Source organism: Hemicordylus capensis, chromosome 3 (assembly GCF_027244095.1).
Source record: "Hemicordylus capensis ecotype Gifberg chromosome 3, rHemCap1.1.pri, whole genome shotgun sequence".
NCBI classification, from domain to species: Eukaryota; Metazoa; Chordata; class Lepidosauria; order Squamata; family Cordylidae; genus Hemicordylus; species Hemicordylus capensis.
This window is the reverse complement of record NC_069659.1, coordinates 141,082,555-141,096,451: the sequence shown is the minus strand read 5'-3', so window position 1 is coordinate 141,096,451 and position 13,897 is coordinate 141,082,555. Positions and strand designations below refer to the sequence as shown.

The window sequence follows — 13,897 nt, the reverse complement described above, 5'->3', positions numbered from 1 at the left end:
GTACACAACTTTTATCATATGTATGAAGATGCTTTTGGTGTGTTGTGTGCAAATGCCCACCCACACCCATTTCAGTACTCTCTTTTTGCCTGTATACACAGCTGTGTTCATTTTTTCTCCCCATTGGCCCATGCTGTGGTATGAACCAAGTGTTTGCATTAGTACATGGAACTATTCTAGTTCTCATAACATGGGGAAATTAACTGGTCTTCCTTGTTACTAACGAAAACCTACTTGTAGCTCCTGAAATCATATAGTCATGAATAGTTTTTCCCTAAACTATCCAGTGAGATCACCAGTAACTAACAACAGTATTGTCATTGATATTTATAAGATTTTCATTAGAACTCCAGTATCTAAGGGCTCATGCAGGGTTTTAAAAAATTATTATTCGTATCCTGTTTTTCTTTTAAAAACACATTCAGAGCCACTTACAAAATAAAGAATACATTCAAAAAATACATTTAAAAATACATAATTTTAAAAAATCTGAAGCTATTTCAGTTTACAGCTTTTTGCAATGAAAGGAAATCTTTTGGAGACCTCTAGTGTTGGTTTTTATTGCTTCTGCTGGGGTCATCATCAGTGTGCTTGACAATAGTGACTGCTCCATTCTAAAGAGATAGAATTGAAGTGTAATACAGTATACATGCAGAATTAGACATCATAATAGGAATACAAAAAATACATTCTAGATAGGCCATATGGGAAACATTAAAGCATTCCTGTAACTCCAAAAAACATTTGTGACTTCTCATTTCTTTATTTTTAACTTACAAAAATGAATATTTGTGTCATCATTCAGGGATGTTGCTAAGAATGCCCACCTGCGCTGGCGTGTGTTTATTTACTGGACGTTCTTGGGAGTATTTAATGCTATGGTCTTTTTCTTTGGTGCCTATTTCTTGTTTGACAATACGACTGTGACCAGCAATGGACAGGTTAGTATCCAGCTTGATAAAAGTTGCATTGAAAAAATGAGAAAATATGTATTTAATCCTAAGTGTGTTTTGTCTTTTTTTTCTTCATTCACTATAAACCAGTGTTTCATAAGCTAACGCTAGTTAGCATGGTTATTTGTCAACAGGAAAGGCTGATACATTTTTTCTAATGGGAGGGGATAGGGAAGGAGTAGTAAAGTGAATTCTGTATGTTAAGATGCTATAGTAAGTAACTACAGTACCATTTAGAAGAAAGGATTTTCTCTGAACCATATAGTTTTTATGTGGTTAATTTTACCATCACTTAATGCATAGTTTGTATTTTTTATTGTTTAATTTATTATAAGTTCCTGTTTAAGAAACTGGCATTCAAATATCACAGTAGCAAGCATCTTAGTTAATTTGAATAGAACTGCATACATTCATTCAAAGCATTCTATTTGTACTTGTTGTTTAGTGATGCCAAATATAGTTTTAAGGTCCTTCTGCTTTTTATTTGCATGTTAACATTTATGTGGTCTATTTTATTTGTGTCTTGCTTTTTCCTTTTTTGCTACTTGCTTCTCTTCCTATCCTCAGCTAATGACAACCAACACTCACATGGTAAGACTACTGTGGTTTTGTCATGATGTGTGTTTTCTTTCCCCTACTATCCAACTACTGAATAGATCAGACGTGTTGTTTTCAGGGGGTGGGGGTGGGATTTGAATTTCTATTTTTTCCTGTCCTGCTATGCTGAAATAATAAAACTAGCTGGTCTTAATTTGCTTTTTAAAGGCAAAGAACAAAAGGTTATAGTTTAAACTTCTTTTTCTTTTGCTTCTGATAATTATGCATTTGTTTCACTTGGTACTTTTTTCAATACTTCTAATTATACAGTATATTTATTTTTAACCTCAAATTAAAGTCAAGTGAGGTGGTGGTGTTTTGTTGTTGTTGTTGTTTGTCTGTTTTAAAAAGACTATCTAATAATATACAACGTACTATTTCACTGAATTCAGATTAGGAAAATGTCATAGAAATCAGGTAGTTAGAAGAAAAATCAATGTGACATTCTAGAATTATAGAAAATTATCTCTGTTCTAAATCTAGAATATATTAAGAACATAAGAACAGCCCTGCTGGATCAGGCCCAAGGCCCATCTAGTCCAGCATCCTGTTTCGCACAGTGGCCCACCAGATGCCATTGGGAGCCTACAGTCAGGAGTTGAGGGCATGCCCTCTCACCTGCCATTACTCCCCTGCAACTGGTACTCAGAGGCACCCTGCCCTTGAGGCAGAAGGTGGCCTACAGCCCTCATCCAAACCCCTCTTAAAGCCATCCAGGTTGTTGGCTGTCACCACATCCTGTGGCAGAGAGTTCCACAAGTGGATCACACGTTGTGTGAAAAAGTACTTCCGTTTGTTGGTCCTAGACCTTCTGGCAATCAATTTCATGGAGTGACCCCTGGTTCTAGTGTTGTGTGAGAGGGAAAAGAATCTCTCTCTCTCCACTTTCTCCACACCATGCATGATTTTATAGACCTCTATCATGTCTCCCCGCAGTCGTATTTTTTCTAAACTAAAAAGTCCCAGGTGTTGTAGTCTTGCCTCATAGGAAAGGTGCTCTAGTCCCCTGATAATCTTGGTTGCCCTTTTCTGTACCTTCTCCAGTTCAACAATGTCCTTTTTAAGATGTGGTGACCAGAACTGTACGCAGTACTCCAAGTGTGGTCGCACCATAGTTTTGTATAAGGGCATTATAATGTTAGCCGTTTTATTTTCAGTCCCCTTCCTAATGATCCCTAGCATGGAATTTGCCTTTTTCACAGCTGCCGCACATTGAGTCGACACTTTCAACGAGCTGTCAACCACAACCCCAAGATCCCTTTCCTGGTCTGTCACCGACAGCTCGGATCCCATCAGCATATACTTGAAGTTGGGGTTTTTCGTCCCAATGTGCATCACTTTACACTTGCTAACACTGAACTGCATTTGCCATTTTGTTGCCAAATGGCAACATTTTGTTGCCAATATTCTCTTCCAAGGACTTTGGTTTTTTGTGGGTTTTTTGTGATACCAGCACAATTGCACTTATTTTGTAGTTAGATTAGAGTATTTTTATTTCAATAAGAGGTTAGACAGATATCCTCAGAACAGCTTCTACCTGGTAGCAAAGCGCTAGTGATTTCCATACACTCTTCCATCTATAGCAATAGCAATAGCACTTACATTTATATACCGCAGCTCTCTAAGCGGTTTACAATGATTTAGCATATTGCCCCCAACATTCTGGGTACTCATTTTACCGACCTCGGAAGGATGGAAGGCTGAGTCAACCTTGAGCCCCTGGTCAGGATCGAACTTGTAACCTTCTGGTTACAGGGTGGCAGTTTTACCACTGCGCCACCAGGGGCTCTTAGATATAGATAGATAGATAGAGAGATAGATAGATAGATATAGATATATCTATCTATATATTTAATTCTCTAAGACGTACCTGTGGCTAATTCTATGCGTGGCAGCTCTTGCGGGAGTTTGGAGAGCTGCCAGATAGCCACGGAACAAGTGGAAGGGAAGAAAATGGCAGTTGCGGCGGTGGTGGCAAGGAAAAAGTGGTGGGCGGGTGGCCATGACTGGGCATCGGGTAGCTGGCTGTGACCAGGCGGTAAGCAGTTGGGCAGTCGTGACCGGGGTGGCAGGCGGCCAGCCAAGCAGCTGCAATGGGTAGTTGGCTGGCTGGCAGGCAGTCAGAAAACAGCGGCAGCGGCAAGTTCGGCACTGCAAAAGAAAAAGATGAGGTGGCGGGTGGGTAAGAAGAAGAAGGCTGTGGGTGGGAGGGCACGGAGAGAAGAAGACAGCAGGCAGGCAAAAAAGTGGTGGTGGGTGGGGTGGGGGAGAAAGTGGCAGCAGCGAATTAGGGGTGCAAATGCTCTGCACAGAATCAGCTAGTTTTCTATATTTCCCCTCTGATAGCTTTCCTGTTAAATGGGCTTCTTGTGCAATGGACTCCATGTTTACTTTAGTGTAAAGATAGGTCTATGGGGATAAAAGATGGTTGCAATACACAGTAGCCTTTGTTTACTACACAGCCATTGCAGCAAAGCTGTCTCAGTCAGTCAATCTGTTCTGCTATTATCATGGGCACAAAGTATTACGGTTGCAGCAGTATCCTCATGATACCAGCTCTCTTGAGGAAAGATCATGCTAGATAACAAAAATAAATAAGTAGGAGCTAGACTTGCTCGCAGCAATGTAAAAGCACCAGCCAAGGCCCCAGATGCTGTGATCTTCTCAGGGATATGTGTATCTGTTTGAAAAGGTCTACTTTTCAAAGCAAAACTTTCAGTACCTAACTCAAAACAAAACAAACCCACAATTATCTGCCGGAGAGTTATTATAGACTGAATGACATTTGTTCTGTTAATGAGATTCAGTAAGCTCTATATTTCTTAAGACACTTTTGTTAGGCGAAAGGCATGAAGGTATGAAGGTAACATCTTGCTGTAGCACTCACTGTGCTCATGTTTCTTATTATGTAAAAAAAGTCTTTCAAGCAGCGGTGGCTGGTCAGTGAGGGCAGGAGATTCTGCCCGCCCAACAAAAACATACAAGCAAGCTAGTCAGACTTAACAGCATCCAGGGAATGCTCCAGAGCAGAGAGCTTCCTCTAGTGCCTTCTCCTCTGCCTGTAACTTCAATTTTTGTAACTCAAGGAAATCCAGCTGGTCTGATTTCTAGGAGGCTTCTCCTGGAACTACCAGGATAATTGGTAAAAAAAATACACTTCCTATATTTTTAACACTTTCCCCCCTTCTTCCTGGGGGCAGTGGCAGGAGGAGCCCCTAGGAATCAGACTGACTGGAGCAGCTTGAGTAGCAGCTGTTCCAGTCAGTAAGACCAAAAACTGAAGGTACAGGCAGGGGAGGAGTGACTGGAGGAAGCTCCCTGCTCTGCAGGTTTCCCTGGCTGTGGTAAGTCTGATTTTTTTACTACCTTGTTTGTTTGGTGGAAGGAGGAATGCAATCTCTGCTTTCTCCTTTCTGACCCTTTTTCTGCCTTTTGCTTCTGCTTTCCCCCATTCCTTTTCTGCTTTCTGCCTTCTCTTCCCCCCTCGCTTACTTTTCTGCTTTCTGCCTTTTGCCCTGGCTTTTCTGTTTTCCTCCATGCTGGCAGGCTTGTGTGAATAACCAAGTTCATTGGTGTGGAGGAAAGTGGGGGCAGGGGTAGGGATATGCACAAATTGATTTTTTAAATTTTATTTGTGCCCAAATTGAATCACCTCTGATTTGTTTTGTGTCCATATCTGTCCCCTCGAATCACCCCAGATTTATTCTATTATTTATTTATTTGATTTATATACCGCCCGTCCAAAATGGCTCAGGGCAGTTTACAATTAAAACAAACCACTCAAACAATAAAGAGCTAAAACAAATTAAAAACAATATAACAACAATTAACAATTTAAAAACATTTAAAAACAACAATTAAACAATTACAGCGATTAAAAGCCCCAAAATCAGGTTAGAATATTAAAACAGATTTTAAAACTCTGAAAAGAGAGGCCAAACAAATACGTTTTAAGGGCTCTCCTGAAGGCTAATAGAGAATGCAAATTGCAGATTTCTGCAGGGAGCGCATTCCACAGCCCCGGAGCAGCTATAGAGAAGGCCCGCCTCCGAGTCGCCACCAGACGAGCTGGTGGTAACTGGAGACGAACCTCCTCAGATGACCTTAATGTGCGGTGGAGATCACACAGAAGAAGGCACTCTCTAAGGTAACTCGGGCCTAAGCCGTTCAGGGCTTTAAAGGTAATAACCAGCACTTTGTATTTTGCCCGGAAACATATCGGCAGCCACTGCAATTGTTTTAAAATAGGTGTAATATGGTCTTTCCGGGTTACCCCAGAGACCAATCTGGCTGCCGCATTCTGAACTAATGGAAGTTTCCGAACTACGTACAAAGGCAGCCCCACATAGAGCGCATTGCAATAGTCAAGCTGGGAGGTTACCAGCTGGTGCATGACTGTTTTGAGGTCCTCCTCCTCAAGGAAAGGGCACAGCTGTCGAATCAGCCGAAGCTGATAGAAAGCACTCCTGGCCATGTCCTCCACCTGAGAAACCAGGGTGAGGCCTGGGTCCAGGAGTACTCCCAAGCTGCACACCTGCTCCTTCTGGGGAAGTGTAACCCCATCCAGCACAGGAAGATCTAACTCACTCCTCAGATTCTGAGCCCCCACAATGAGCACCGCCGTCTTGCTTGGATTCAGCTTCAATTTGTTCTCCCTCATCCAGCCCATTACTGCCTGTAGGCAGGCATTTAGAGAATGAGTACCATTTCCTGAATATGAAAGGGAGAAGTAGATTTGTGTGTCATCAGCATACTGATAACACCCAGCACCAAATCTCCTGATGACCTCATCCAGCGGTTTCATGTAGATATTGAAAAGCATTGATGACAGAATGGAGCCCTGAGGGACTCCATATAACAGCTCCTGCTTTGAGGAGCGACTGTCACCAAGCTCTACCATCTGGCATCTACCCGAGAGATAGGAACGGAACCACTGCAGAACAGTTCCCCCCTATTCCCAATTCCCCCAGGCAACCCAGAAGGATACCATGGTCGATGGTATTGAACGCTGCCGAGAGATCCAAGAGAACCAACAGAGTCACACTCCCTCTGTCGATTCCCCGGTCAGGCCAACCAAGGCTGTCCCAACCCCATAGGCCGTTCTAAAGCCAGTTTGAAATGGGTCTAGATAATCAGTTTCCTCCAAAACCGCCTGGAGCTGGTTAGCCACCACCCTCTCGATTACCTTGCCCAGCCAGGGGAGATTGGAGATTGGCCTATAACTATCCATCGCTGAGGGATCAAGGGAAGGCTTTTTAAGAAGCGGTCTAACTATTGCCTCCTTCAAACAGGAAGGCACCCTACCCTCCCTCAGCGATGCATTTATGATATTAACTAGGCCATCTCTAACAATCTCAACAATCAATATTTGATTTTGATTTGATTCTAGTCTATTCAGATTTGGATCAATTTAGACCACTTATAAAGGTCCTAGGAGCATCGAATTTGGGTGGTGGGTAGGTCCCCATGGCTGCCACATACCACCCAAATTTCAAGGCAGTGGGGCACCTGGTTGAATTTTATTTCTCCCCCCCCCCCCCATTTTTACTGATTTTGTATATTTCCACCATAGGACATAATGGGGATTCGAAGTTACCCTATCCTAAACCTAACATGGATCTCCAGCTTTAATTTAATCTACAATTCCTTGTAGAAGTGGAGTCATGGAGCAAAATGTGCGGTCACTATTTTGCAAGTGTTTGGATTCTTTGGTGTATAATAACTTTTCCTCATAATGAATCTCTGTGAAGATTCATTGAACACCTTCATTACTTCTGTTCATTTTGACTGACATTGGACGGTGCCCACTGTCATGGGCCAGCTACACCCCCACACCTACAAGGGAGTGGGTAGTCAGTTTTGTGTGCTTTTTAGGAATAATGAAGTGTTTAGATCCTTTGGTGTCTTATAACTTTTCCTCATAATTAATTGTTGTGAGGATTCATTATACACCTTCATTTTTTCTGTTCATCTTGACTGTCATTGGACAGTGCTAGCTGTCAAGTGCCATGTCAACTACCCCACTCCCTCCCCCCACCCACACACACACTGGGGTACTCAGTTTACTTTTTAGGAATTTTTGAAGTGTTAAGATTCTTTGGTATCTGCATTATACACCTTCATTTCTTCCATTCATTTTGGCCCCACTGCTTTGTGTGTGTGGGTGGGGAATTAGTGGCATCCCATGTGCCAACTACCCCACAAGCCACTGGGTATTCAGTTTATATTTTAGGAATGTTTGAGGTGTCTAGACTCTTTGGTGTGTAATGAATCCTAATATTGATGCTAACTCGGCAAAGCCCCTGCTAGTTGGGCAAAGAGGCACCTTTTTAACATGGTGATTCTCTTTATTTAGCAGGGGGAGAGTAACTGGCCCTATCCACCACCCAGCACAATACCTCCAGTGACTGTTGCTGGTGTCCCTATCTTACACCTCTTTTAGATTGTGAGCCCTTTGAGGACAGGGATCCATCTTATTTATTTATTATTTATCTATGTAAACCACTTTGGGAACTTTTGTTGAAAAGTAGTATATAAATATTTGTTGTTGTAGTTGTTGTTGATATGAGGAAAGGTTATTAGATACCAAAGAGTCTAAACACTTGAAAAAATTCCTAGAACATAAACTGAGTAACACCCCACTGCCTTGTGAGTGAGGTGGGAGTGCAGTTGGCACATGGCAGTTGACAATTGGCACTGTCCAAAAACAGTCAAAATGAATAAAAGAAATGAAGGTGTGTAATGAATCTTCATAGGGATTTATTGACGAAAAGTTATTATACACCAAAGAAAACAAACACTTGAAAAATAGTGACCAAACATTTTGCTCCATAACTTCACAAGGAGTTAACTCTACATGGGCTAGAGCTTAGCTATTTTTTTTTTTTTTAATGAAACCTTGGAATCTGGGGAAATTCATAGGAAGAATTTCAATCTTGAATTTATTCGAATCTAATCTGGCATGATTCCATCTGGATCTGAATCTAGCCAATGGACCATAGGAGCAATTTGTTATGTCTCCAAATCACCCAAATCAGCTAGATTCAAGTACAAATAGATTTGTACCCGAATCGATTCGGACATCCTTAGGCAGGGGGAGCATCCTGCATTGGTAACTGGGTTCTCCCCTGCCCCTTGGTTCAATTCCCACCAGCCAATACTACTAGACTGCAAGTTTTATATCACGTTTTCCAAAACTGGATTCTTACATTCCTATGAAGGTCTTAAGGTCATTCATCTGAAAAAAGTGTGTCATACAACACTGTTCTAAATAAAACTTGCTATACTAGAACATATTATCTGTAACTTATTCATATGAATGCTTTTCTCATAGATGTTTGGAAACTGGACCTTTGGGACACTAGTGTTCACTGTACTGGTATTCACTGTTACTCTGAAGGTAAGATTTTCTACATATTATTTATGTGGTACCACCTCCTGATGAACCTTCTGTATGAGGACAGGTTAAAACACATGGGACAACTAAGGCAGGCTTATTAAACAGAATGATAGTTTATAAAATTATGCATAGTGGATAGAAAGAAATAAACTGTTCCCCCTCTCTCAGCATACTAGAACTTGGTATCATCCAATTAAATTGACTGGCATTATATTGACAAATGAAAGTCCTTCACATGATGTATAGTTGATTTATGGAGTTTTCTGCCATAAGATGCCATGATGACCACTAATTTAAATGATGTTAAACGGGGGCTAGACTACAATGGTATTCATGCAGGGTCCAACTCACCTTCCCACCAGATGGTGGTGTTTCTCTTCGGATGATGCGCTGCTGCATGCCCACACAATTTGCTCTGCTTGGAGCAACACAGATCTCTGGAGGCCATGATGCTTCAGGTATCCCTCAGTGAGTGCAGTGCATTGGGGGATACCCCATGAGACGGGTGCTCACAGACAATCCAGGGCTCACACCCTTAACCTCAGCTAAACTCCGGACTTAGAAGTTGGGTTTGGCTGGGCAGGAGTGCCACGATCCACACGGATCCCGGTGCTCCATATAAGCAGCGTAGCCTAGGCTAGACTGCCCTAGTCTGGGCTAGGCTACTTGTGAGAACAGCCTTAATATAATGGAGCATAGGTCTGTGTCAGTTATTTGGTCATGATGGAACTTCCATGTTCAGAGGCAGTATACCGCTGAATATCAGTTGCCAGAGAGCAACAGCAGAAAAGGGCTATTTGCCTTCATGCCTTGCTTGGAGGCTTCCTGGAGGCATCTGACTGGCCAGGAAGCCATAATGGGAAACAGAATGCTAGACTAGATGGACCATTGATCTGATTCAGCATGATTCTTCTTGAGTTCTTAAATTTACTTATAGTCGTTTCCCAGTATTTCTTTTCCACACAAAATGTCGATAGGTGTTCCCCTGTGCCATAACTTTACCAGGCCAGCCTGCTGAGTGGCTTGTGATGAACTTTTTCATTACTGATTGGCAAAGCACTAACAATACTGACTGACATACAGACAGAGCATGGATGCACCAGTGCAGTGAGAAGGTGACAGCATTTCCAGACTAACTGCACTAGGGAAAGGGCAATTTTTGATGACCTTTCTTTCCCCAGGAAGCCCTATGTCCCACCCTGAGGGCTGCGCTGAGGGCTTCCTGGGGAAGGGGAGGTTGTCAAAAATTACCCCTTCCCCAGTGCAGATAGTCTGGAAATGCTGCTAGTCTGCTCTTCTTGCTGCACCAATCCTTTCTTGCTCTGCATGTCAGCTACTATTTGGGATGCAATTCTTCTTCCTAAATTAACAAACTGGTGCAAGAAACAGTCAACATGCCCTTTTTTTAGGGCTTAGATTGAAACAATGCTCAACCCTAGAACCTGTTTTTTAGTACCAGGGCTTAATCCTGCAATATATGCATAAATATGTGGAAGAGTGCCTTTGAATTTATGAAGAAAGCTGCTTCTTACCAGTTAACCACCCTATGCATAAAGTTGGCATAGGGTGAAAATGGTGTGGGGGTGGAAACAGCGGTTCCCAGGCAAGCTGGAATTCTGGTATCTCCTATGTTTAGAATTTGAACACCTCCTACCTCAGTGGCTGCATAGTGCTCTTGGGATAATTTTGCAGAAGTTGCTTTGAGGAGTAATTAAAAGAGTGAAAAGAATTGACTTTATGAATAGATAATAGTACTCCTAGTTCATGAAGAAATATAAAAGGGGTTATACAGGTAGAGAACACTAAGTAGATGAGCTTACAGGGAGTGTATAGCAATAGCAATAGCACTTACATTTATATACCGCTCTATAGCCGGAGCTCTAAGCAGTTTACAATGATTTAGCATATTGCCCCCAACATTCTGGGTACTCATTTTACTGACCTCGGAAGGATGGAAGACTGAGTCAACCTTGAGCCCCTGGTCAGGATCGAACTTGTAACCTTCTGGTTACAGGGCGGCAGTTTTACCACTGTGCCACCAGGGGCTCATATATGTCAATGTAATCTGCTATATTTAGCTTTATTGTCTTTTTTAGGGGTAATTTTCAGTAGTTGCTCATCACACTTGTATTGTAAGACTAAACACAGCAGCACATACATGTCAGAATTTTTTTAAATTGTGTTAAGAATCACATGTTCAGAAAACCGTGGAATCCAATATATTAAATGTATATGCAAAGACACCCTAAGTCAATCAAATATTTTCATAACCATGTTATTTTTTTTGTATTGTCATCTGTTCTGAGATGTTGATCTAAATATCTTTTTTGTATAGCTTGCACTGGATACACACAACTGGACATGGATAAATCATTTTGTGATCTGGGGATCACTACTATTCTACGTTGTATTTTCTCTTCTCTGGGGAGGGATCATCTGGTAAGAAATGACTATGAATCATAATGCAATGGCTACTCTTGGATTCACTAAAAGGGTCATGTCACTCATACGTTTCCATGAGATTAAGATCTTTAGGAGAGGCTGTGCTTCATGTTCCGATGCCTGGTGAGCACACAAGACAGGGCCTTTTCTATTGTGGGCCCAGGGGTCCCCAGTAGATTCATGCTGCCCCTTCTCTTATCGTTTTGAAGCATTGTTGAAGCAATAAGACGTGCTTATTTCAGCATCTTTTGTATTTTCTGAGCTGGGATGCTCACCAGTTGATTTATTGCTCTCAATAATTTTATGGACACTGTAATTTTGATTCTGTCTTTTATAATTTCTGCTGTTGTGGTTTTATTGTAATTTGTATTTTTTTATTGTGATTGATTTTGTAATTATATTGGTAACTGCATTGAGGCCATAAGGAAAAGGCGGCATGCAACATTTAAAGCTAAACTGAATACATAAATATTAGGCATAGTGAAAGCTGCACCTTAGGCCATATGCTGTAGCCTGGTAGGATTTCTTCTAATAGTAGGGCTAGTACACCTGGTCTTTCACTTTAAATTGATAATGTTGAGAAGTTCTATATTCTGAAATTAACTGGGGTTATGCCTACTGGTACAGTTCAGCCCACTTTGGGCAGAAACCCTGTCAAATTACATTGAAGGAGTTGCTCAAGTAATCACACTTCAGAAGGATGTATATATGAGGTCACCATGGTACAGTTTTACCTCTTGCCTGATTTGCATGGTTTGTTAATTCATAGGTGGCAAAGTGTCAGCTTTTCCATAGCCGGAGTGTGCTTTTGCATACAGCTTGCTTTTGCGTACAGCAAGAATGATATGACATAGATATATACGTATTCTAGATTTTGAAAAGAGAGAAAAGGAAAACATGGGCATTCTCTCTGTGCCTTCAGTTTTCTTTTTTATGAATGTATACCACAAAGAGAAAATCCTGTATCCTGTGAAATTCAATGCTTTGAATCTTATGTATTCTGAAATCATCGAAACCCTCGGTTTTTCAAACCATATTGTATTCTGTTTTTATTCAAACCAATAGGCCTTTTCTCAATTACCAGAGGATGTACTATGTGTTCATGCAAATGCTGTCCAGTGGTCCTGCATGGCTGGGGATTGTTATGCTCATAACTGTGAGTCTTCTTCCAGATGTGCTGAAGAAAGTTTTATGCAGGCAGTTATGGCCCACAGCAACAGAAAGAACCCAGGTAAAAATACAGTATACTCTTATTTTGTTTTAAATATTTAAGGTGATATATTATGGGGCCATTCACACAACTGGATGGGTGGGGAAGTGAACGGGCGGGGGGAAGGCTGCATGAATCTTAGCTTCCCTCCAGATGATCCATGGAATGTTGCTGGGAGTGCAAACCACACTCCCAGATGATCTGCTGCACCAGGCAGCACAAAGCTCTGGAGGCCGGGACAACGTGTCCTGGCCTCCGGGTATCCCCCAATGCACAGAGCGCAGTGCATTGGGGGATTGCCCCAGGAGACCAGCACTCTAGGTGCCCATCTCTGTGTATCTTCAGGAGACACACAATTCCAGAGCTTGGGCTGACAGGGGTGTTTAGCCATTAACCCAGGGGCTAAAAGCTGGGCTAAAAAGCTGGGATAAGCAGCACTGCCTCACTGGGATTGGGCCTGATCCAAGTGGTTCTCATGTGCAGCCTAACCTACACTGGGCTTCCCTAGCCTCAGCCAGGCTGCATTTGAGAACAGCTTTCTATAAGTTCTTAACGTTAGATTTACAACCCAGTCCTGGACATGTCTGTTCAGAAGTAAGTCTTCTAAGGATTTATTTCTTAGTAAGTGTGCTTGGGATTGCATCCTATCTTTGCTGTGTCCTGTGACAAGACACAGTGTGAACTACTTCTATTAGGCTATTTAAGGCTAGTTCACAAGGTATATTTTCTGTCCATTTAGTCAGTTCTGGTTGTCCCCATGTGCATGCTCATATGAGCAAATAGTAATTTATTGTTCACTGTATATACTGCCTTTCATAAAACTCATCCCAAAGTGGTTAATGTATGAACCAATAATGGATATGGCCAACAGCATCCCATAATTTCAGTGACTGAAAAAAGTATAACTGTAGTCATAGCAATTGTTGCATGTCATGATGAGATGAAACATAGGGCTGATATTTTTGTGCTTCCAGAAATTGTGTCACCCTTTTGGGTGATTTTTCAGGGGCTCAGAGTGTTCATTGGACTGTACTAAACTTACATAACTTGAGAATTGTGTATTTTATGCATATAAGCATTGACTGCTTCAGCTCCCTCCCCATGACAACTATGCCAGGTGTTTGTTTTCTACATTTATTTACACCGTTGCACTCAAGACTGATTACAATTTTAAATAATGGTTAGAATCTAATAAGCATAACTAACATATATAATTTTCAAGTGTGTGCTGTGGATTGTACATGTTCCAAAACACATACTTTCTTTTACCTTTTGAGACATTTAAGAGTTTATAAA

At 41.6% G+C, this 13,897-nt stretch overlaps 1 protein-coding gene across 5 annotated transcripts in view; it reads left to right on the top strand.

The window, feature by feature from the left end:
- ATP11A (ATPase phospholipid transporting 11A) overlaps positions 1 to 13,897 on the top strand; it is a 180,412-nt gene that overhangs the window by 154,202 nt on the left and 12,313 nt on the right. For 3 of the 5 annotated variants that reach the window (XM_053310213.1, XM_053310215.1, XM_053310216.1), the window contains 5 exons: positions 806 to 941; positions 1,521 to 1,544; positions 8,884 to 8,949; positions 11,285 to 11,388; positions 12,457 to 12,622. In XM_053310213.1, coding sequence (XP_053166188.1) covers positions 806 to 941; positions 1,521 to 1,544; positions 8,884 to 8,949; positions 11,285 to 11,388; positions 12,457 to 12,622 — 496 coding nt within the window. The remainder of the gene's footprint in view (positions 1 to 805; positions 942 to 1,520; positions 1,545 to 8,883; positions 8,950 to 11,284; positions 11,389 to 12,456; positions 12,623 to 13,897) is intronic. The other 2 variants (XM_053310214.1, XM_053310217.1) reach the window with 1 other exon arrangement.